General features: G+C 45.0%; 1 protein-coding gene across 1 annotated transcript in view; it reads right to left on the reverse strand.

Annotated features, from left to right (window-relative positions):
* Positions 1-465: 465 nt before the first annotated feature.
* The window catches only part of TBC1D8B (TBC1 domain family member 8B), a 112,975-nt gene continuing 90,839 nt past the window's right edge, over positions 466-22,601 (reverse strand). Inside the window, exons 13-21 of the mRNA XM_007507027.3 lie at positions 21,667-21,796; positions 20,750-20,848; positions 18,851-18,919; positions 18,459-18,699; positions 16,113-16,178; positions 13,727-13,810; positions 12,496-12,552; positions 8,883-8,980; positions 466-3,488 (exon numbers count right to left, since the gene is read on the reverse strand). Coding sequence (XP_007507089.2) covers positions 3,102-3,488; positions 8,883-8,980; positions 12,496-12,552; positions 13,727-13,810; positions 16,113-16,178; positions 18,459-18,699; positions 18,851-18,919; positions 20,750-20,848; positions 21,667-21,796 — 1,231 coding nt within the window. The 3' untranslated portion in view covers positions 466-3,101. The remainder of the gene's footprint in view (positions 3,489-8,882; positions 8,981-12,495; positions 12,553-13,726; positions 13,811-16,112; positions 16,179-18,458; positions 18,700-18,850; positions 18,920-20,749; positions 20,849-21,666; positions 21,797-22,601) is intronic.

Consider the following 22,601-nt stretch of genomic DNA (forward strand, 5'->3'; position numbering starts at 1 on the left):
AGTAGGCACTTGTTGTCTTGAGGCTTTTATATATGACTTTTGAAGAAAGTGACCAATCTATCTCTTTCCTTCTCCTTCTCCAGGAGAGGCCCTGAGAAAACCAATGCTAAAAAACATCCACCCCCAAACCCAAACATCTTGAACCCTGATCATGGGATTATGGATTTAGAGCTGGAAGGGCTTCTAAATTGAGCTCTAGCAGAGGAAACTGGGGCCCAGAAAAAGCAGTGACTCGCCTAATATTACACAGGTAATAAGCATCAGAAATGAGATTAGAACCCAGGTCCTCTGACTCCAGAGCCAGTGCTCTTTTCACTGGACCATCACTGCCTATGAAGTACCTGAATGAAGGATGATACAGAATGTGGACACACACCCAGTGACCACAGAGAAGCACTCCGTTTTTCATTTCTGTTTTGAATTTATACAAGTCAACATACTCTGAGTCTAATAACAACAGTAAAAGGCATTTTAAAGAATATATTTAATAAGATTTCCCACATACGTTTGGTTTTGATGCTACAAGCTTCCCCTACTGTATTTTGTTCAACGTATTTTTCATACAAATTCCAAAAATAAACCACCTGTCCTTTAAACTTGCATTTATAATCTCTTCACTTATTCAATCCCACAGAATTTAGGCTAAAAGAGAATACACAGTAATCTTCCACAAGACATCATTATAACAAAGATGAATAGATGCTTTCGTGTGTGTGTGTGTGTGTGTGTGTGTGTGTGTTTGCAAAGACAATTCATTGAAAAAGTATACAATAGGGCCCGGAATGTCACTTCAGTTTGATAATCATTGTGCAATGCTGGGTCAGGATTTTTTCAGGGACATCATTAACTAGATTCTAAAAGCTGGGAATGTTGTAACAAACCTTACTTCTGAAGGAAGCAAAGCTGATTGTATCCTTGTTGTTTTGTTTCTAAGCTGCGACTTCTTTGGTAAGACAGGCTCGAGCACATTTTAAAGGTGTTGTCCCAGAAAGGGTTCTTCCAAATCACACTAAGGGGGGTTTTAGGAGGCCAGCTACTTATTCTGGCCTATTGAGAAGAAATAGATATGAACGCGACTTAGTTGGAAATCGAAGCTTCCTGAAAAGGAGATGCCATTCCAAAGCATTCTGGATTCAGGGCCCCGTGCACTGAGTGTTGGCTTGACCCACACTGGTACCCTTACTGGAGAGCCACACATGGTGCTATCTAGTGTAGTGGACAGGACAGATTAGTATGGGTGTCGGGAAGCCCTGGATCTGAGTGTCCATACAACCATGGGGGTATCTCGAAGTCTTAGTCTCATTTGAAAAATGGGGATGATATCTGCAGGACCAACTTCTCAGGGCTTTTTTGAGGCCCAACTGAGAAAGCATTTGGCAAACCGTAAAGCATCAGCTAGGATTAGTACTTTTTTTTGCCCTTTGAATATATGAACTGGCCTAGACTGAAGCTCTTCAAGGATAGATCATTCTAATGACTGATTATGGAAGAAGAATAAGCCTCGTCAGGGCCAATGAAGGCAGGGAAAACAGGATGAGCACGGCTTAGCACGGCTTTGATCTTTCCAATTTCAAAGGGCTTTCACTTTCACAACTAGAAACGGGATAATGTGAGACCATCGAAGTTCATCTGCTAAGGGTGCCATGTTTGAAGTGGACGCTGGTCATTTTGCATACAAACTAGCTAGTTTATGGGGATTCATTTTGCGGGACTTGGGTTTCTCCTACTCCTTTTTCTTCTTTGATGGAAGGGATGGCTCTCTGCTGGGGAGAGAGGATTCGCTGGGAAATGGAGGGAATGCAAGGGCAAAAGGCAGAAACACAAGATTAAAAAAGAAAGTTCTTCTCCCTCAGCAGCAGAGCCAGAATCCTAGAATCTCAGAGCTAAATGGGTCCTCTGAGATCATTTCGTCCAATTCCATTATTGTATGGACGAAGAAACAAAGGTCTAGGGAGGATAAGAGATTTGTCCCCAGTCACACAGCTAATCTGATTGCTCTTGGTCTTGGGAACAAAAGTGGGACGCTGCCTGTGCTCTCAGATGTCTGTCAATAACTCGGTCCCTCACGGCCCCCAAAGCAGGTGAATCAAACTCTGACCAGCTCCCCTTTCTAATCAGCAAAGTTCAAAGTCCTGGAAGGGGCTCCCAGATGCTTCCTGAGACAATCTCTTCATCATTTAGATCAAAGATACCAGTCTGTCTCTTCCTCCTCTCGATTCTGTATGGCTACTGGGAAATTAATGCTGGACTTCAAGGCTGGAAACATGGGACAGGGGCTGGACCTGTCATTTCATTGGTATGGGAAGTTGCCAAGCAAGAAGAACACCTCTACCAATGAGGCCAACATCTCCTCTGCATCTTAGAGCTGCCCTAGAATGTGGAGAGGCTAAGTGATTTGCCTTGGGTCACACAGCCAGTATGTGTCAGAGGCAAGACTCTCCTGGGCCAACTCTGTCCATTACACCATACTGCCATAAGGATGCAGGAAGGAAGAGAGACGGCTTTGGTACTGGACCAATGTAGGAAGTCCCTCTGGAGCCAATCATCAGAAGATAATATTGGATAAGCTAAAAAAAAAGAAGAACTCTAGTCACTCAGCTAAGACTTGGAGACAAAGGCTCGGAAGGAATGGCAACGCTCCTTGGACAATTAAGGCTCAAAGGGCTCTGTTCTCTAAAGCACTTGGACACAAGACTGAGGCACGCGCACATCCAGAATTCAGAACAAAGGTCTGTCAATCTGACAAAGCAGCATCACTAGGATCCAAATACAACCAACACTATGTCATAGGCATCTACTAGGAAGTCATTTTTTTTTACTGAGTGGTTTGGTGGCGCCCTCTAGGGGTGACATGAACTGGATTTCTTACGATAGTGCATATGGACTAAGAGGTTATAGAAAAAGTGCTGTCACTGAAAGTGAAGACTAGTATAAGGAAGAATGAAATTGTGCTTTGGGGCACCTTGGTTTCCTTCAAATAGACCTGTGCCACATAAAGCGAAATCCCTGAGGCTTGCTCCCAGGGATCGTGGGGAACGAGCTAGATGGACCCTGGTAAACTTTAGGCAATCCTTGGTAAAAATGGATTCCACACTGGTAAATTACATCCGGGTTCTAGAACTCAACTGGGAGGTTTTTGCATCTGCTAACTTGGCTTGGACATCTACTGGTTTTTCAAAAAACCTCACTATCACAGGCTCATTTAACAATGATGCAAGGATCTGCTCAAATGAAAAAGACCACTGGTGTTCCTCTTTAAGTGGGGTGGGCTCCTTGGCTGTCTCAGCGGTGGTGCCGGCAGCGACAGCAGTGTCAGTGTCACTGGCCTTCTTTTTGGCTGGTGACGTTGGGTTGTGCAGTCTTCTCCCCACTTCTTCCATCCTTAGCAGGAGGTTGGTTACAACTGCAATGGCCTGGTATAACTCTTCCTCTTCAGGATGACCATGGAACAAGTTATAGAAGGTCTTCGAGAGCTGAATAAACTGGACCTAGGAGATATGAAGCAAGCATGGCGCCTGAATAGCCCAGACTTATTTGGGGAAGCACACCGCTATGAAGTAGAGCATGGAATTTCTATCAAAACATCAATGCTGATTGATCACCAATTGCTGAATAAACCGAAGGAGGGATTCACTTAGAACCACCAGTCATGGCGAAGATGGAGACAAACAACAGTAATATGAACACTAAGCAGGAAGTCACTCTTGGGTTCAGTGAAACAATCAATTCTGGTCTGGGAGAACAGATGGTGAACCCCATTTCTCTGCTCTTGGTAGAGAGGTAGGAGAGCACAGAAGTGGACGGTAGAATATCCACTTCTTTAGTAAATCGGTTTTAACCGCTTTTCTTTATTATAAAGGGGGCCTTATGTTGGGGGGAGGGCGGTGGGGACATGTTGAGAAGTGATTATGGTGTCAAAAACAAGGGGAATTAATAAACCTGAGTCACATAAATCGGCGTTGAAAACGTCCCAGACATCTGACTATTACAGGCTAGAAATGTGTATCTCCCAGGTATCTTCCACTCACTTCCTCATGGTTGGTTGTTAGCTGGTTCTTCTATCCTGGCACATTTATGAAAAATCGGCTGTTTGGGGGACTACTCTAGGCACTGTAGACAGGAAAACAAAAATGCAAGAGTCCCTTCCCACAAGGAGCTTACATTCGAGAAGAAAGGGAGAAGCACGTTAGTCCAGTTAATATGTATCCATGAAAGCACCGATCAGGAGCTTTGTGAGACTCATGGGAATCATCATGGCCTTGGCAAGAGGATGACATTATTTCTCCAGCTGCCCCAAATGCCCAGCACAGATATGCTGGACTGTTCAAAAATCCCTCACCCTATGTCTTAGAATCCATACTAAGTATCAGTTCTAAGACAGAAGAGTGGTAAGGGCTGGGCATGCTCAGGATCACACAGCTAGGAAGTGTCTAAGGCCAGATTTGAACCCAGATCCTCCTGACAATAGGCTCTATCCATTGTATTCCCTAGCTGCCTCAGTCATCATGTTTAACAGGAAGAATGACTTTATGAATTTGTCTATTAAGGGGCTGACAGGCCGCTTTAAAAAGAAGTTGTGTTTAATCAACACGAACAAAACCCCCAACTTCTAAATGTCCACAATGTCGAATTATTAGCAACTAAAACTTCGACTTTTCCCTGAGCCTCATGGTTGTAAATGTGAATAGATGTATACGATGGTTTCTGGCCTATGCATAGTTTCACTGGGTGTGGCCTTGCTGCTTTCAGGCCACAATATTTTTGTATAGACATTTCCAGATGTCTCTACCCTCTGTGCATTTGTTATTCTTCGTGGTGATATAGTCTCCATAGCAGTGACGTGCTGGAGTTGGCTTGGCCTTTCCCCAGTGGTGCGGTGTTGGGCTTCCTTCCAGTTTCTCCCTATTCCATAAAGCTATAAATACCTTTGCACAAATAAGCGCCCTTTTTATGAAGGTTGTGGGTGGAGTGTAATAAAGCGGAGATACTGGAAGGCAGGCACTAGGAAAGGAGATGAACCAGAGGCATTTTTATATCATTTGTGAATGTTAACTCACGACAGAGAATTCCCACAAAAGTTTATTCATCAGAAAGCAACTCATAAAACCACCCTCATGAACGGTGTTAAAAAAGTGCAAGCGCTTCCCTCGGAGCTCCCACTCGTCTCCGAGTCTGTGGTGTTTCCCATTCTGAAATTGGTAATGATCACAGACCAGGCCTCATCCAAATATACAACTGCTCCCCACTTCCCGGGACTCGTGTGGGCACAAATGGTACTGGAAACATTTTCGAAGATGACAAAGCCTTGGCTGAGATGCGGAGGCGGTAGGAGGGATTGTCTTTACTGCTGCTCACTCAAAACATGGGCAAGAAGGGAAAAAAGGTGTCTGGGAAGGGAGCAGTTGGTTTGGAAGATGGCGTGTTGAGAACGGAACCATGACAGGCTAGTAAGAACGCATGGGTCTGCTCTAGGAAGGCTTGGATGCACTGACGCAGACTCAAGTGAGCAGAACCGGGAGAACGAGTTATGAAATAAGAACACCACTAAAGAAAATACTGAGGGAGGGAGAGAACTCAGAACTCAAAATTTTGAAAGAAGACTGTTAGGGAGCAGCTGAGTGGCTCAGTGGATCGAGAGCCAGGCCTAGAGATGGGAGATCCTGGGTTCAAATCTGGCCTCAGATACTTCCCAGCTGGGTGACCCTGGGCAAGTCACTTGACCCCCATTGCCTAGCCCATACCACTCTTCTGCCTTGGAACCAATACACAGGATTGATTCCAAGACGGAAGGTGAGGGTTTAAAAAAAAAAGAAGACTGCTAAAAATTGTTTTTAACATATAATTGGAAAAAAGAAAATTTTTTATAAAAGAAAAAAATTGAAAGACTTACAAACTCTGATCAAGTCAATGATCAACCACGATTCTGGGGACCCAATGATGAGGCAAGCTACCCACCTCCTGAGATAGAGAGGTGAGGGCTCAGGCTGAAGAATGAGACACACATTTCTGGACATGGCCAATGTCCAAATGTGAAAATATGTTTTGCTTGACTAAGCAGATTTGTTACAGGGTCTGTGTTGGGGGGGCAGCTAGGTCGCATAGTGGATAGTGTGCCAGGCCTGGAATCAGGAGGACCCTGGTCCAAATCTGGTGTCAGGTACTTCCTAACTGTGTGACCCTGGGCAAGTCACTTACCCTAAATGCCTACTCCTTAACAGCTCTTCTACCTTGGAACTGATACCTAGTATCAATTCTAAGACAGAAGGCAAGGGTTTAAAAAGAAAACCAACTGTGGTTTTCTCTTTTTCTTTGGGGGGCAAAGTTGGGAGGAAGGGGGTGAGGCTAGCAATAATACTACCACCCACCCCCCAACACGGCCATGGAAGCATCATAAAAATGGACAGAAGAGAAGGAAATTCAGGAGGAAACACAGTCAGAGAAGCTCTGAAAGCAAAGTGTTGTATTAATTAGAAAATTTTATTATATTATTACTAATTATGCTATTATAATTATTACTTACTTTACAAAAAGCAAGCTGTATGTGATAGATTCATGGCTTTACCTATAATCCTCTTTTTCTGTTCCATTTTGTATATGGAAATATTCATGTTATTTTTAGTGTTTATTAAATTCTGAATTTTCAAAAATGTATTTGTCTGGAGTCTTGCAAATCTACTCAAATGGGATTTAAACTACAAAGGAAGGAGGAGGGGGAAGAACGCCTGCATCCACCCACCAAGTCAAAGATACTGGGGAGCACGTAATCCTTGTGTCCTCAGGAGCCACGGCTCCTGTGGACCCCAGAAAGAGGGTCCTGGGTGACATCAAATGGAAGCAGATACAATTTGTAATCAATGGAAATGGCACAAAAGAAAATGTATTGCCATCTGCTTTGCTGCTTCACAGTAAGGGGCTTTGGGCCTTGCCACCTGCACTCCAGCTGCTCCCTCCTTTGTGTGTTGTTGCTTCCAATTAGGCTGTGAGCTCCTTGGGATCGGAGACTGTTTTGCATTTCTATTTGTGGCTTCAGTGCTTGGCACGAAGTATGTACTGAAATCGTTTTCATTGGTTCATTTATGCAAGGTAGGAGGAAGAAAAGTTGGTGACACATCCAGAAGTTTACAGGAGAGAGATCCAAGAAAGGAGCAAGTAATTAAATCTGAGGCACAGATTGCCTTGAGATAAAGGCCTAAAGTACAGGCAATAAACAAGAGAAACTTGGAGGGCCTAAGCCGGAGAGGCAAGTCTGACCTCAGAGGTATCTCTGAGATTTGGCCTAGAACATGGCTCGTGGAAGGTATGCCTGATACCAAAAGTTCAGGGTAAGGACAGAGCTTGTAGCATTGGGGGCACTTACTATACCTGTCTATGTGAGAAATTCCTCTACCAGCGTAGAGCAGTGCCTTTTCTGCAACTTGGAGAACTGGAGACCTGCCTAGGGTCCTGACAAGAGCCATACAGTCAGTAAGTGTCAGAGTGGGGATTCGAACCCAGGTCTCCCTGGCTCTATGGGAGTGGGATTCCACCCCACTACACCACACAGTCTTGTCTACATGTACATCAATCAATCAGAGAGCTTCCTACATGCCAAGCCATGGGTTAAAAAGGAAGGCAAAACCGGTCCCTGCTTTCAAGGAGCTCACATGCCAATGGAGGAGACCAAATTGTAATAGCTACACTACATACGTACGATACACAAGGTGCACGTAAAATCTTCAGTTTGGCTGCCATGGATCATCCCCAGATAGATCTCCTGCCCCAGGAGCAGGCAAGGGGCAGACGTGCAAATTTAGGCTCAATGTAAAGACCCCCCTAACGATGAGCACCATTCAAAAATGGAATGATTCTACTAGTAGGCAGAGCTTGCCAGGTTTGGTGAGGAAGGGCCTGCTTTGTAGGACTAGATGGCCACTAATTCCAATGCTGCCATTCTGTGGCACGGGGGACCTCAGATTGTTGGGTTCCCCTCAGGGCCCATACTTCGGGCTCCAGGGAAGCACTCCAAATTCGCTGACCTCTACCACGGTGTGCCTGCCTGCTTCGAGTTTAGTTTGGAGAAGATGAGGATACTGCTCCTGCCACTCAGTGTGAAGGAGACGAGAGCCTGGCAGGCATCGGTAGAGCACGCCCAGAATCAAATCCGTGACCCTGCCAGAACTGAAAACAGAAGGCACCGGGGTATCTGGCAACCTCAGCTAACCACACGAGTGCTCTTTGTGGCTACAGGTGTTATCATAAGAACTAACAACACGGTACTAGCATTGCCATTTGGTTGCCATACCAAATAGCTAAGAAAGGCAATCTGAAAGTTAGTATAGCCGCTCCGTAATTGTGTCTAACACTTGGAAAAGTGACAACAAGCCCAGATATGTTATAAATGATGTCCTAGACATTTACCTTGTCGGGGCTATTGTTCAGTCATTTTTTTAGTCATGTCCAACCCTCTGTGACCCCTTTTAGGGTTTTCATGGCAAAGATACTGGAGAGCTTTGCCATGGCTTTCTCTGGCTCCTTTTACAGAGGAGGAAACTGAGGCAAACAAGGCGGAGCGACTTGCCCTCATGCAGCTAGGAAATGTCTGAGGTCAGGTTTGAACTGAAGAGGATAAATCTGCCTCACTCCAGGCTCCCAGAGCTCTAGCCAATGCAGCCCCATCTAGCTGCCCAGAGGTGTACCAAGGTTCTATTAATTAGTCCTCTTAACAGTTCTAATTTGCACAAGCAGTAATCTAGAGGCAAATTCATTGGCAAAGCTCATGGGCTCCCACTCCTCCAGACTCATTTGGTAATTTGTGGAAACATAACAGCCAGCACATCAGATAAGTTTGTAACTCAGGCTAACGCACACCCACACCCACACTAAAATAAGGGTTGAGAAACTACCTGATTCATTCTGGGTAAATCCTTAATGTTTTCTTCTTTTTTAAGAAGCTCATCTTGCCATTGCTTTAGATACGCCTGAACATCGAGTTTTCCCCTGCCTGAATGAGAATAGAAACATTTCATTATGAACAAGCAACCCACCATTACACATTTGTCCAAATAAGAAAATGAACTACTATTGCTATTCCAACAGTCTGACACCAACCATCGTTGAACCAGGAAGTGGATTGTACTTTTTCTTTAGTGGTGGGATTGGAAACCCCATCACTAATGTCTTTGACCAAGGCGTTGTTAAAGATCTTGACCAAAATATGGCCACAGATCTGGGGCACCCGACTGGAGACCTTGCTCCAAGCTCGTACCGAGGCACTCAGTAACCCTCCCTTTTAGTGTTCTTTCAACTAGCTCCAAAGGCACCTCATGTTTCAAACATTTCTCTATCTTGTCTACAAGGACATGAGTGAGGTCATTCAGATTTTCAAGTCATGTATTGACCAAGAGAGAGGAAGGGAGGGAGGGAGGGAGGGAGGGAGGGAGGGAGGAAGGAAGGAAGGAAGGAAGGAAGGAAGGAAGGAAGGAAGGAAGGAAGGAAGGAAGGAAGGAAGGAGGAAAGGAAGGAGGGAAGGAAGGAAGGAAGAAAGGAGGGAGGGAGGGAGGGAGGGAGGGAGGGAAGGAAGGAAGGAAGGAAGGAAGGAAGGAAGGAAGGAAGGAAGGAAAGAAAGAAAGAAAGAAAGAAGGAAGGAAGGGAGAGAGGGAGGGAAGGAAGGAAGGAAGGGAGGGAGGGAGGGAGGGAGGAAGGAAGGAAGGAAGGGAGAGAGGGAAGGAAGGAAGGAAGGAAAGAAAGAAAGAAAGAAGGGAGGGAGGGAAGGAAGGAAGGAAGGAAGGAAGGAAGGAAGGAAGGAAGGAAGGAAGGAAGGAAGGAAGGAAGGAAGGAAGGAAGGAAAGAAGGAAGGAAGGGAAGAAGGGAGGAAGGGAGGGAGGGAAGGAAGGAAGGAAGGAAGGAAGGAAGGAAGGAAGGAAGGAAGGAAGGAAGGAAGGGAGGGAGGGAGGGAGGGAGGGAGGAAGGAAGGAAGGAAGGAAGGAAGGAAGGAAGGAAGGAAGGAAGGAAGGAAGGAAGGAAGGAAGGAAGGAAGGAAGGAAGGAAGGAAGGAAGGAAGGAAGGAAGGAAGGAAGGAAGTTGAGGGAAAGATAAGCAGCAATCCTGCTCCGGGGGACTGACATGAGCTGAGCAGGACAGAGAGTAATGATAGGGTCCCACAGAGTTTATAAAAGCTACTTTTCTTTCCTAGAATATAATGAAGCCCAAAAATCTAGAAAAAACAAGGGCTGTTTTGGCTGCCTCTGGCATTGTTTCAAACTTTCGGCTTATTCTAGGCTTTATTCTTTCTAACGGGTCTACCATTTTTTGGTATTCTTTAGTCATGGATTTTTGCTGCTGCTTCAATCTTTCATGTCTGTCCCTTTTGAATCTAAGCTTCTAGGAGACGTCCCTGTGAAGTGACTTCAGTCAACTCACATGTCGTTAATCTCACATCCCTCAGGTTTGGATGGCCAGATTTTCTTTTTTGAGTCTCTTTTTCCCTTAGGCGTCTTCCCTGTCAGAGAGTCTGTAATATGATCTTAGGGCTCTTTTCTCTGAATTTGAAAACAATCTGCTCATTCTGGACTACTAGGCCAACTTCACTTATTTCATTTAAATTAGAGTCAATAAGCAATTATTAAGCATCAGCTGTGTGCAAAGGCACTCTGCTTGGTGATATAGATATCAAGACAAAAGGAGCCTGCCCACAAAGGAGCTTATATTCTCCTGGAGGAGAAGAGAAATACAACAAGCACATGGAGGGCCCTTGGCACACGCATGCAATGGAGTAGCATCGTCCAGTCCGAGGTGACAAGTAAGAGTGCTTTAGAGAAACATGGGAGAAACTATTTTAACTGATAAGAATGAAGGGAGCAGAACCAGAATAAACCAAGAACAACAGAAATGAAAAGATCAGTCCAAGGAGCTAACGTGAGTAACTAAAAAGCAAACAGGAGTCTGGGGAACTGAGAATGAAAGAGGCCTTCCTCTTCTCAGCAGAGGGATGGAAGGATACTAGGCTTGAGTGGTGCACACAGCTGAGGTGGTAAAACACTGAGCCTGTGGGTTGCATGGGGCCACACCACACTCCTAGGTGTGGGTGGCTTGAACCAGACTAAGATGTAGTTGGAAATACTGAACAATACAAATAAAAAGACAATAAAACAGATCACAATATAGTTTTGAAAAGCCCTCACCTCCCATCTTAGAATCAATCTGTGTACTGGTTCCAAGGCAGAAGAATGGTAAGGGTTGGGCAACGGGGGTCAAGTGACTTCTCTAGGCTCATACACCTAGGAAATATCTGAGACTAGATTTGAACCCAGGACCTCCTGACTCCAGGCCTGGCCCTCCATCCACTGTGCTACCTAGCTGCCCCAATACATTTTTTTAAACCCTCACCTTCCATCTTAGATTCAATATTAAATAAAGGTTCCAAGGTAGAAAAGTGGCAAGGTCAAGGCAATTGGGTTTAAGTGACTTGTCCAGGGCTACACAGCTAGGAAGTGTTGGAGGCCACATTTGAACCCAAGTCCTCCCATTTCTAGGCCTGGTTCTCAATGTACTGAGCGTTAACTAATCGTCCCCATCCCTCATCCACAATGCATTTGTTTTTTAAAAAACCTTTCCTTCTGTCTTAGAATCAATACCATGTGTTGGTTCTAAGGCAGAAAAGCAGTAAGGGCTGGGCAATGGGGGTGAAGTGACTTGCCCAGGGTCCCACAGCTAGGAAGTAACCAGGGCCAGATTTGAACCTAGGACACATCCTGTTTCTAGGCCTGGCTCTCAATCCACTGACTCACCCAGCTGCTTCTCCAATGCATTTGTTTTTAAAAGAGATCGATCAGGCTATCACTGGCATGAATTTAATACTAAATATTCAGAATCTTTTTAGGCAAATCAGTAAGAAGCCCAAGATGCATTTCAGAAATTTGTAATTCTTAAATAGCCCTCACGACTTTGTCGTTATTTGGCCAAAAGCACACCCAGAATTTTCATTTTAAAATAATGTGAGTCTGCTGACCACCAGATATTTTGCTCCTGCCATGGAACTCTAATACTTTGTAAAGCAGTAAAGCTAAAGCAAAACGTCTACAAGAAGTCCTCAGATTTACAGACCACCTAACACATACATGGCCTGTTTCTCTATGACATTGTGGCTTTTTCCTTGCACGTCCACAAGAGGATGACCTCCAGCTTGTTGAGGAGGTCCACTAGGGAGGATTTCTGGATCCTAGATTGAGAGGTATACGAGCCCAGAGAGGCCAGCTAGTCCAATGCCCTCATTCTATGGTTGAGAAAATGGAGGCCTACAAAATGGAAGTACTTTGTTGCCCCCAAACCTCGATTTCAGGACACCTGCCGAAGGGATTTTTTCCACTGTACCGGGAGGAGATAATGCAGTGGATGAGTCTCTACCAGTTGATTAAGTCCTTCCATTGACTAATACTGGAACCATCAGAAGAGGTGGTGGTGGTTGCTGTTGCTGCGCCTTTTGAGCACAGCACCAGAGGCTCATGGTTTGTTCTTTACCTTTCTCAGGGCTGTCTTTTGCTGATCCTACTTCCTGTCCGTGTGCAGATAAGGAAACTACAGGAAGAGAACATATGACATCTTTCACTAAACCAAATCCCTTTGGACGGCAAACCCCCAGCTTTGTCATCTGCCAAGCAATCAGCATGGCTCATTTTTTCCATTTGGGGTCCATTTTGGGCCCCAAATGGCCTGCCATTATGAGAGAAAACCCAAATAATGGCTGGCTGACCTTAGTGCCCCATCTCACTGGGCTCCTGCCTTTTGGGAGAATAAATCAAAGGAGAAGGCAAAAAGCTCCTATCAAGGGGTTCATTAAGAAGCAAACCACAAAGCCCAGACTTGAAGGGGACTCCTGGGACTACTATATATCCGGTCCAGACTCATTTAGCATTTTTTTTGGACCAGACTCATGATCTCATTGCTGTAGGGAGCTTCCAGGAAGGAAATTCACTGTCAACACAGATGGGCACCTGCTCTTAGAGAGTTTCCTGGGGAGCTGAGAGCGGAGGTGACTTTCCCAGAGTCCCAGGGCCAACATGTGGCCAAATATGGAATAGAACCCAGGTCTTCCAGGCTCCAAGGCCAGCTCCCATATCTACTCCACCAAGCTGCCGTTTCTATGATACAATGAGAACTCAGATTCCCAATGACCAGACAAAGTCCAGATGGTGAGCTCCTTGAGGGCAGGGGTTGTCTTTCACTTGTCATTGTGTTCCCAGTCCCTAGCACTGTGCCTGGTACACAGAAGGCACTTAATACATGTTTATTGACTAACTGACCCGCAACCATCCCATGTACCAGTTATAGTATACTAAAGGTAAGAAATGCAATGGGTACTTTTAAAAAATCATTTTTAAACCCTTACCTTCTGTCTTAGAATCAATATTGTGTATTGGTTCTAAGGCACAAGAGAAGTAAGAGTTAGGCAATGGAAGTCAAGGGACTTGTCCAGGGCCACATATCTAGGAAGTATCCGAGGTCACATTTGAACCCAGGACCTCCTATCTCTGGGACTGGCTTTCTATCCACTAAGTCAATTTATTGGACAAAACCCTGCATTTCAACAAATCAGTCCAAGATTTAGTAAGTGCCCAGGTGCCTAGCACCATGCTGGGCACCAGGAGCTGTGTATGAAGTGGAAGATGTCTGGTAGCACACTGGAAGAGAGAAGGCTTCCATGCCTTATCAACTGCCACTAGCAGGTCTAAATTTGGTGATGCCCATTTACCGTGGAACTGGCTGAAGCGGAGGAGTTCATCCTCAGAAAGCTCGTCTCCTTTGGAAGGGCTCAAAGACTCCACTTCGGTAAAAGCTGAAAAGAGACAACCCCAAATCATACAGTATTCCCGGTGAAACAAGCCAGGAGTGTGGTATGAGACAGCTAGTGGGCCTCACCTCTGGGGAAATAAAGGCTCCTAGACTGAAAGCTAGAAGGAAGGACCTCTCAGATCAGCTGGTCCAGCTCCCTTCTTCCCCAGGGGAGGAAACTGAGGCTCAGGGAGGAGAAATCACAGAGGGAAGTGAAAAGGTCCTCCTAGGGTGTAGTTTAATCCCCGTCTTTCACACAGGTGAAATCTGGGGTCCAGAGCTGGGAAATGATCTGCTCATGTTTATTCACAAAATCCTTTATCTAGAGCTAGGAGGGACCTTGGGAGGTCATCTGGCCCAGCCTCCCTCTTTACATGTGAAGACACTGAAGCCCAGAGATGATTAGATCACGTGCCCAATGTCACCAGCACCACTGCTTGTCTCTGCCAAAGTAGTGGCAGAAGCCATCCACTCAAGGGGAAGGGAAAGAAGATACCAAGAGGTGCTGTGCAAATGGCCAAGTGTTGGAAGGAACCAGGTTATACTCAGTCCCACGGAGTCCCAAAACAAGGCGGCTACTGTCTTTGCAAGTGCCCATGAAGTACATGCCAAATGCAGTGTTTCCATGGAGGTCTCTGAGAGTATTACCTTAGACTAGTCATTCACAGAGACTCTCTTCAATAACTAAACTAAACAACACAACTCTGGCTTAATGTTGAAAAAGAAAAGCATTATTAGCAGGCACAGAGTTAGAAGATCTGGGCCCAAATTCTGTCTCTGATATTTATATAGCTGGGTGACCTTGGATAAGTCCCTTTCCTTCTCTGGGCTCAGTTTCCTTCTCTGTGAAATGAGGGGCTTGGACTAGAAGGCCCCTTTCCAGCCCTGACCTAGGATCCTAGGGTTGACCTTGGGTGAGTCCCTTGCCTTCGATGGGTCCCAGTTTTTCCTTATCTATAAAATGAATCAGGTTCAACTCAATGGCCTCTAGGGCCATCCCCTCCCAGCTCTCCATCTATGAGTCTTATGAAATAAAGTTGAGTAACGCAAGCCTCAGAAAATGACAATGACTGCTGAACGAGGGTATTCAGGCTGCATGTTTACACAGCGGGTCTTTTTATTAAAAAGAAAAGATTGGGAAGGATAACTGCACAACCGATGCTATAGCTGAGAAAACTAATTATACAGGTCAAAGCTCCTCTGAAGTGGGTTGTCAGGAGGTGCGAGTTGCTAGGTAGCACAATCTGCCAGTGCTCCCATGAAAGCCCGTGGCCGCCGATTGCTGGAACGCCACGGAGTGCAGGGGGCTTTTTTCTTTGGGATTTGTTCAGGTGTTTTCAAAGAGCACGTAACATGGTGCTGCTGACTGTCTCACACAACACTGGTCAGCGTGCCAAATGCATAACGTTTTCTGTTCCAGGAGAATTTCAATGTACTTCAATGGTCTGACCAAAAGGTTTGGGTTTGGTTTTGAAATGATTTGGGCTGGGCACAGTAGAAAAGGCACTAGATCTGACAATTCATATCGTGCCTCCACAGTTTATTGTTTCGGTGACTCTGGAGTAGTCATTTGACTTCTCTGAGCCCCAGTTTGCTCATCTGTAAAAGGGGGATAATAATAGCAACTCCCTTCCCAATGCGGTTGTGAAGATCCATTGTGATAACGTATATACAGGAGCCAGCTGGGTGGCTCAGTGGATAAAGCTCCAGGCCTGGAGATGGGAGGTCCTGGGTTCCAATCTGACTTCAGACCCTTTCTAGCTGTGCCATTTAACCCCCATTGCCTAGCCCTTACCACTCTTCTGTCTTGGAACGGATACATAGTATTGAATCTAAGACAGAAGGTGAGGGTTTAAAAAAAAGGAGACAATGTGGCCTAGTAGATAAAAGGCTAGTCTTAGAGACAGGAAGACCTCAGTTCAAGTTCTACACCTGACATATTAGCTGTCTGACCTCAGGCAATTCACTTGGCCTCACCTAGGATTCATTTATAAAATGAGGATCATTAATTAGACCAAAGAGATGTCTTGGAGGTCCCTTTCAGCTCTTAATCCATCTGCCTTTACCTTTGGGCAAGTGACTGAACTTCTTCTGGCCTCAGTTTTGCTTCCCTGTTCTTTCCAGCTCCAGATCTTTGCACTTCAATCTCAGTGCCCATAGGCAACTCTCTAACACACGTGAGTGGCTAACTGGCATCAGTGGAGATCATTTCCACTGGGGAGTCCCTGCTATTGCCCAAAGTGTAAAAGCAATCGATTGGTCGATCGATTCTCCTTCGACAGCACCTGACACTACCCAAGTCTCACCTGGTGGAATATGCAGCTTAAAAAGCAGCTTAAGCTTCTCGGTAAAACTTCCATTATACAGGATATCTGTCAAATGAAAAAAAAAAGGGGGGGGGTGACTGAAAAGGCCAGAGACATTAATTTCAATGGCGTATGCCTCCAGGGAACAATTCACCAATGCTGGGAGCCCAGGTTAATTAAGGTTCAAATATTAGGCAGTAGCCATAACTCATCAAAGCTAAGTGACTTCTTATCTCCTTCTAGAAGGAAAGAGCCCTCCTTAGATGTCCACGGCTTCCCTCCCTAGGACTTGCACCTCCTTCGAAAGGAGAATTACCCTCAAGGAGCCCGTCTGCTCCTTGGCAAGAGAGCTACCACAGCAGGGCAGTGCAGCAGGACGCCAGCACAGCGGGAGGCTAGCTGGTTGCCTGTGCAACCACTTTCTGCCGCCCTCGCCACTTGTCTCATCTATGCAATTTCTGAGAAAGTCACTGAACTGCAGCAGCCCACGTCACTATGGGAATATGGCAAGAGGCTCTTCCTCTCACAAGCGTACAAGCTGAGGTCTATAAATGAGAGGGAACATCGAATTCTTTCTTATCAGCGTGATGACCAACCACAATTCCAAAGGGCTGAAGCAGAAATGTGTCACTTACTTCTAACTGAGAAATCAAGGACTCAAGAGTGCAGAGAAAGACAAAATCTTTCTGGCCACGGAAAACATAAAAATCCATTTTGATCAACTGTGTGTGTGATGGGTTTTGTTTTTATGTTCTTGATGGGGGGGATAGAGTTGTCGGGGAGTGAGAACATGCATCTTCGCTGAGCAAAAGAAGTAAAATATATGTGCACTAAAAGGCCTCAGGGTTTTAGTGGATGGCAGCTTTAATAAAGAGAAAGATTGTAAACTGAGGGGTTGGGGGGAATCTTTGTTTCAAAAGATGTTTAGGGAACACACACATATATAAGTGCACCCCATATATATATATAATATATACGTGCAATATATATTCCATATATGTATGTATATAAACACAAGCCATTAGATGAAGGGTTGTAGGATAGGCAGTTTTCAGAAGGAAAAATTCAAATGATCAACCACCATATGAAAAAAAAGCTCAAAATCACTAAAAACAAGTGAAATAACAAACAAACCCAACTCAGAGCTTTCACTTCATATCCATCAAGCTGGTAGTGTCATAAAAGAGAGAATGATGAAATTCCATAGAAATAAATGTAATACTAAGCTTGCTTCTAAAACATCAACGTTCCAAGAACACATGTGGTGAGGTAGGTCTAGGTAAATAGAAGTTGGTCTGAAAAAGATCTGGGGGCCATAGTGGCCGGCAAGCTTCATGTGAGTAAGCAGTGTGAGGCAGCAGCTGATCTGTTCTTGGGCAGCACTGAGAGAGAGCAGGGCAGAGCTGGCCCAAAGGTCTTCAGTTCTGGGTGCTACAGTCAAGGAAGGAGAATGTCCAGAGGAGGGCAACCAGGCTGGGGAAGAACCTGATTTCTATGTCATATAAAGATCACCTACTGGAAGTAGGGAGGTTTAACAGGGAAAAAGGAGACCCAGAAGGGAAGTTAGAGCTATCTTTAAGTAATTAAAAGGTTGCCCTATAGAAGAGGGATTAGACATTTGCTTGGCCCTAGAGAGAGGGAGGCAGATGGCAACTCAATATAAAGAAGAACTTCTTTTTTTAAAAATTAAAACCCTCACCTTCCATCTTGGAATCAATACTGTGTATTGGTTCCAAGGAAGAAAGTGGTAAGGGCTAGGCAATGGGGGTCAAGTGACTTGCCCAGGGTCACACAGCTGGGAAGTGTCTGAAGCCAGATTTGAACCTAGGACCTCCTGTCTCTAGGACTGGCTCTCAATCCACTGAGCTACCCAGCTACCTTTAAAGAAGAACTTCTTGATAACTGAATACCCTCACAATAGAATGGGTTGCCCCAAGAGAAAGTGAGTTGTCCACTATGAACTCTTCAAGTAGTGGCTATGTAACCAAACCACTTGTGGAGATGTAGTAGAAGGGATTGATGCTTTGGGCAAGGTTGGACTTCTTATGTGACCACCTTCCAACTCTAGATGGCCACCAATGACCCTTCCAGCCCCGTGACTCTCTGACCTCTGAATGCGGCTATAGGAATCCAGAAAATGGTCAAGAGACAGGAGTATGGCCTAAAGTGTCCACATCACGGGAGAAAATATTTGTAAAGCACTGCCAAACTTAAGGGAGTGCCGACATGCTAGCTATGACTACTACGGTTGTTGTTATCCCCATTGGACTTAGCATGTAATGCAAGTCTTGGATTCCTTTCGTTTTTTCCTTAAAAAATGCAGAATCTTCTCTGCTGCTCTCCTACCAAGTGCACAGGAGAATTCTTTGAAGTTGATAAGGCAGTCGGAGTTTTCATCCAGCAGTCTGAATGTCCATAGTGCTAAGCAGTCCCGGTTTGCAGAGTATGCCCAGGGGCTCAACAGATGATACAGTATTCGGAACTGCTGGCAGTCAATTTGATACTGCTCCAGGTACGGCAAGCTGGGGTCGTGATGCCTCAGGGCAGTGCTGCTCGGATTCCAATAACAAGCCAAAAAGTGCTCCCTCTGTTGAGACAATGAAAGGCATCAGAGCTAAAAACATCACGCATGAACGTGACCCGATTAAAAAGAGCAGAGTGCAAGAATATTTCATTAAAACAGAGGCAGCTTGTGACACTGATAAGATTCGCCCAAGAGAGCAGTATTTTAACATTACCTTAAAGATGTCATAAAGCTCTTCTAATTCCCGAAGGCCCATTTTCACATCCTGCGATACAACCCGGAGCTTTAAAGAGAGTGAGGGAAATTAGTGACCAAGGAGGCCGACAGCTCAGGAGCCAACTTAGGCAACATATACTTCTCTCTTACAAATGTGGCCATTTTAAAAGCCATCGAGGAAATCTGCCATCAGACATGTCCAAGGCCATAGGAGATCTGGGCTGGAAAACAGAACCTTCCAGGAAACAGTTTAGAAATGGCATAATTGCGTCGTACTTCAGGAAAGCTAGGCCCATGATGGAACATCAACAAGGGGGCAGAAAGCTAATGGAGGCCCTGAATTATTTATCTGCATGTTGAGCCTGGGACCTTGTGGAAATGTGGCCCAACATCTCTAGGGACTCCTGTCTTGAAGTGAATAAGTCTTGCAATATTACAAGCCGACCCCATCTTCAGAATACTTCTTTGTGATTATAAATGATTAAATGAAGAATAAAGGGTGCATTTAGAAATACTTTGCCATAAGGTTGAGTGAACAGAGACCCCAACTGGGAGTTAGGAACATCAGGGTTCAAATTCTGTCTTGGGCAAGTTGACCTCTCTGAGCTTCCGTTTTCTCATCGGTAAAAAAGCAGATATAACACTATCTGCAGCACTGACATCTCAAGGGTTGTTTGGAGGTCCCAAGGAAATAATGGACGGAGAGCATTTTAATTACTTTAAAGCATCAGTAGTAACAGCTGTACCACCAAGAACACTTAGTGTTTCTTTCTTTGTAAACTAATGATTTTTTTAAACCCAAAGCTAGCTTAGAATTGATATACCTAGTATCAACTCCAAGAGAGAAGAGCAGAAGGGCTAGGCAACTGGGGTTAAGTGACTTGCTCAGGGTCATACAGCTAAGCAGCATCTGAGGCCAGATTGGAACTCTGACTCTAACCAATGAGCCACCTGGATGCACCAATGAACACTTTTTTAAAGAAAATATTTTATTACTCTCTTTTGCCTTTACGTCGCCTATATCCTATGTTGCCAATGTTTCTCTCCCCCACCTCCTCCTAGAGAGCCATCTCTTGTAAGAGTAAAAGAGAGGAAAGAAGCCATTCGCAGCAAAACTAACCAGCATCCTGGAAAAAGTTTGATGTTCCATGCAATGCAGTGCCTCGCTTCTCGGCCCTCTTCTGTGGAGCCAATCTTGGTCATTGTAATTTCAAAGCATTTAGGATTTTTTTAGAAGGCACGTTTTGTATTAACTGGTTTTTGAGTTATCATTTATATCTAAAACATATTAGAATATATAGCATAATCTTGTGGTTGGTTGGGCGGTGGGTACTTAAGGGCCCGGTTCCACTTCTGATCAGCACAGGACCTTTGACTTGCTCTGTTTCTAACCTGTCACAGTTTACTTCTAGCTAGGCTCGCTGGTCCTCTTCTGCCACCCCCTCACCCTATTGATGCTGGACTGGACATCTGATTGGCTTAGCCCACTGAGGCAGCTTCAGCCTTCTGCTGGTGGCAGAGACAATGGTATTGTTCAGAGACAATGGTACTTTTCCGCCAGCATTACCGCCTACTGTCTGAGTCAGGGGCTTGCTGAAAGAGGAAGGCTCACTATACAAATGCCATCCTTGAATGCTTACATTATAGCATTCCTGAGATCCAGCTGTGCTGTCCAGATCACACAAAAGGGCTCGCTAATAACCAGCCCTCCAGCCAGAAGGGGCTAAATAGTTCAATTCGTCTAAAAGAGTTTATTAAGAAAGTCACTTGGGCCCCAGCGAGGCTCTGGGCAACTCTTCGTGTCTTTTTCATTTTGCCTCCCATAGAATGACTGTCTTCAAAAGATGTCCAGAGAGAAAGAGGCCATTGTGTGGCTTCATTTCCTCCACCCACTTACCACATTCTGCTTTGTGGTTTCTTCAAGCACCTGGATTACGCACAACCGGCTTCTCTGGCGCATGCTATACACATCCTCATAGCGAATGTCCCCATATTTCTATAAGAAAAATAGCAGCACTTCTATGGGCTCTCTTTTCTAAAGGACTCAATTAGCGAGTTCGTGGCTTTGAATTCTTGGCCCAAGGCCTGTGTGGGTTTCAACTTCCCCAGGTTCCAGTTTTCCCTCCACAGCAGGGGCCAACTAGGAATTCTGGCACCTGGGGTGTGCGGCAGGGCACTATGGGCAAGGGTAAGGGATACCCCTTAGTCTAGTGCATTCCATGGGAGGCCACACCTAAAGAGAAAGTCATAGATTGTAGTATGGGTAAGGGGAAAGAATCCTGACTCAAGCAAGGGAACAGACCTATCAGGGAGGTGATGGTAAGATTTGGGGGGCAGGGTGAGAGGCATGTAGAAAGCATGCTCTTGGGACTATGTGGGAGCACATTTCTAGTTCCAGCTCTGCTCTAGATAACTACTGATGAGAATTCTGCTTATTACTCATCTGAAATTAAGTGTAAAAATATTCATGAAATGCATGGAGTCTCTTAGAAGAAATATGTAATTTATTACCTTCTTTTACAGTAACGTAATATGGTATAAATGCATTACCTTAATTGACTGCAAAAAAGACAAATAAGTTCACTTTAAATAAAGGGAAAGTCAGACAGAGGGGCTTCATGGTCTGGTCACAGTCCATAGGGATCGTTTTTAAACATGAAGTTGGGTTTGAAATATTATTGACAGCTGTATGATTTTCTTTACCTGTCACTTGGACTAGCCACCATCGATGCCAGGTACCAGTCCGTTATAAAAGGGTAGATAGAGCCTGTCATCAATATGCTGTGTAAAGGCAGTCACCATTCAAGAACTCACCTCATTTGCTTCTCTGATCAAATCTGTAATATCCACCTTAGTACAATGACTTTTGGCATCACTTGCACTTGAGCCCTGTTGAACAGTTGAAGGCAATGGGCTGTCCTTGTTAGTGACATTGTCAAAGAACCTGATCAAAAGGAAGAGCAGTGTAAAAGTTCATAGGACTACAATGATTAGACTGGAGCTAATGGTAACCAGTTATTGCCCTCTTCTGGACAGTAGCTTTGCCACAGTGGCAGTTGACCTTCATGGAGAATGGATGCTCATTCCTGCCTATGTGTCTTTTCCTTTGCTGTATCTCTTGTTTGGGGTGCTTCAATATGTACTCCTCATCCTTCAAAACCCAGTTTAAGGCCAAGTTCCTCCAAGATACTTTTCTTGGTCACTTGAACCCATACTATTCCTCCTCTTCTCTGAATCTGCATTCTGCTTCTAGTCTGGAGGCCTCATTTCAAGTCAACATGCATTTATACTAAGTCTGCCCTAGAGGTCAGGCACTGGGCTAAGAGCTGGGAATATGAAGAAAGACAAAAAAGAAAGTCCCTGCCTTCAGGGAGCTCCTAGTCTAATGGGGGAGACAACATGCAAACAACTATGGCAAATAAGCTATTTTCAGCACAAGCAGAAGACAATCTTAGAGCGAAGGCATGATGATTAAGGAGGCCCCAGAAGGGCTTCTTACAGAAGGTGGGAGACTTGAAGGAAACTAGAAAAAGTCAGGAGGCAGGGACCTGGAGGGAGAGAGTTCTAGGCATGGGAGATCATCACCGAAAACATCTGGAGTCTAGAGATGGAGGGTCTTATAGAAAGAATAGTAAGGAGGCCAGGGTCAGTGGACTCCAGAGAACGGTGAAGAAGAGTAAGCTATAGGCCTGGAAAGGTGAGAGTGAGGGGGGACAGGGGATGAAGGGATTTAAAAGTAGCAATTACTG

This window comes from Monodelphis domestica, chromosome X (assembly GCF_027887165.1).
Source record: "Monodelphis domestica isolate mMonDom1 chromosome X, mMonDom1.pri, whole genome shotgun sequence".
NCBI lineage: Eukaryota > Metazoa > Chordata > Mammalia > Didelphimorphia > Didelphidae > Monodelphis > Monodelphis domestica.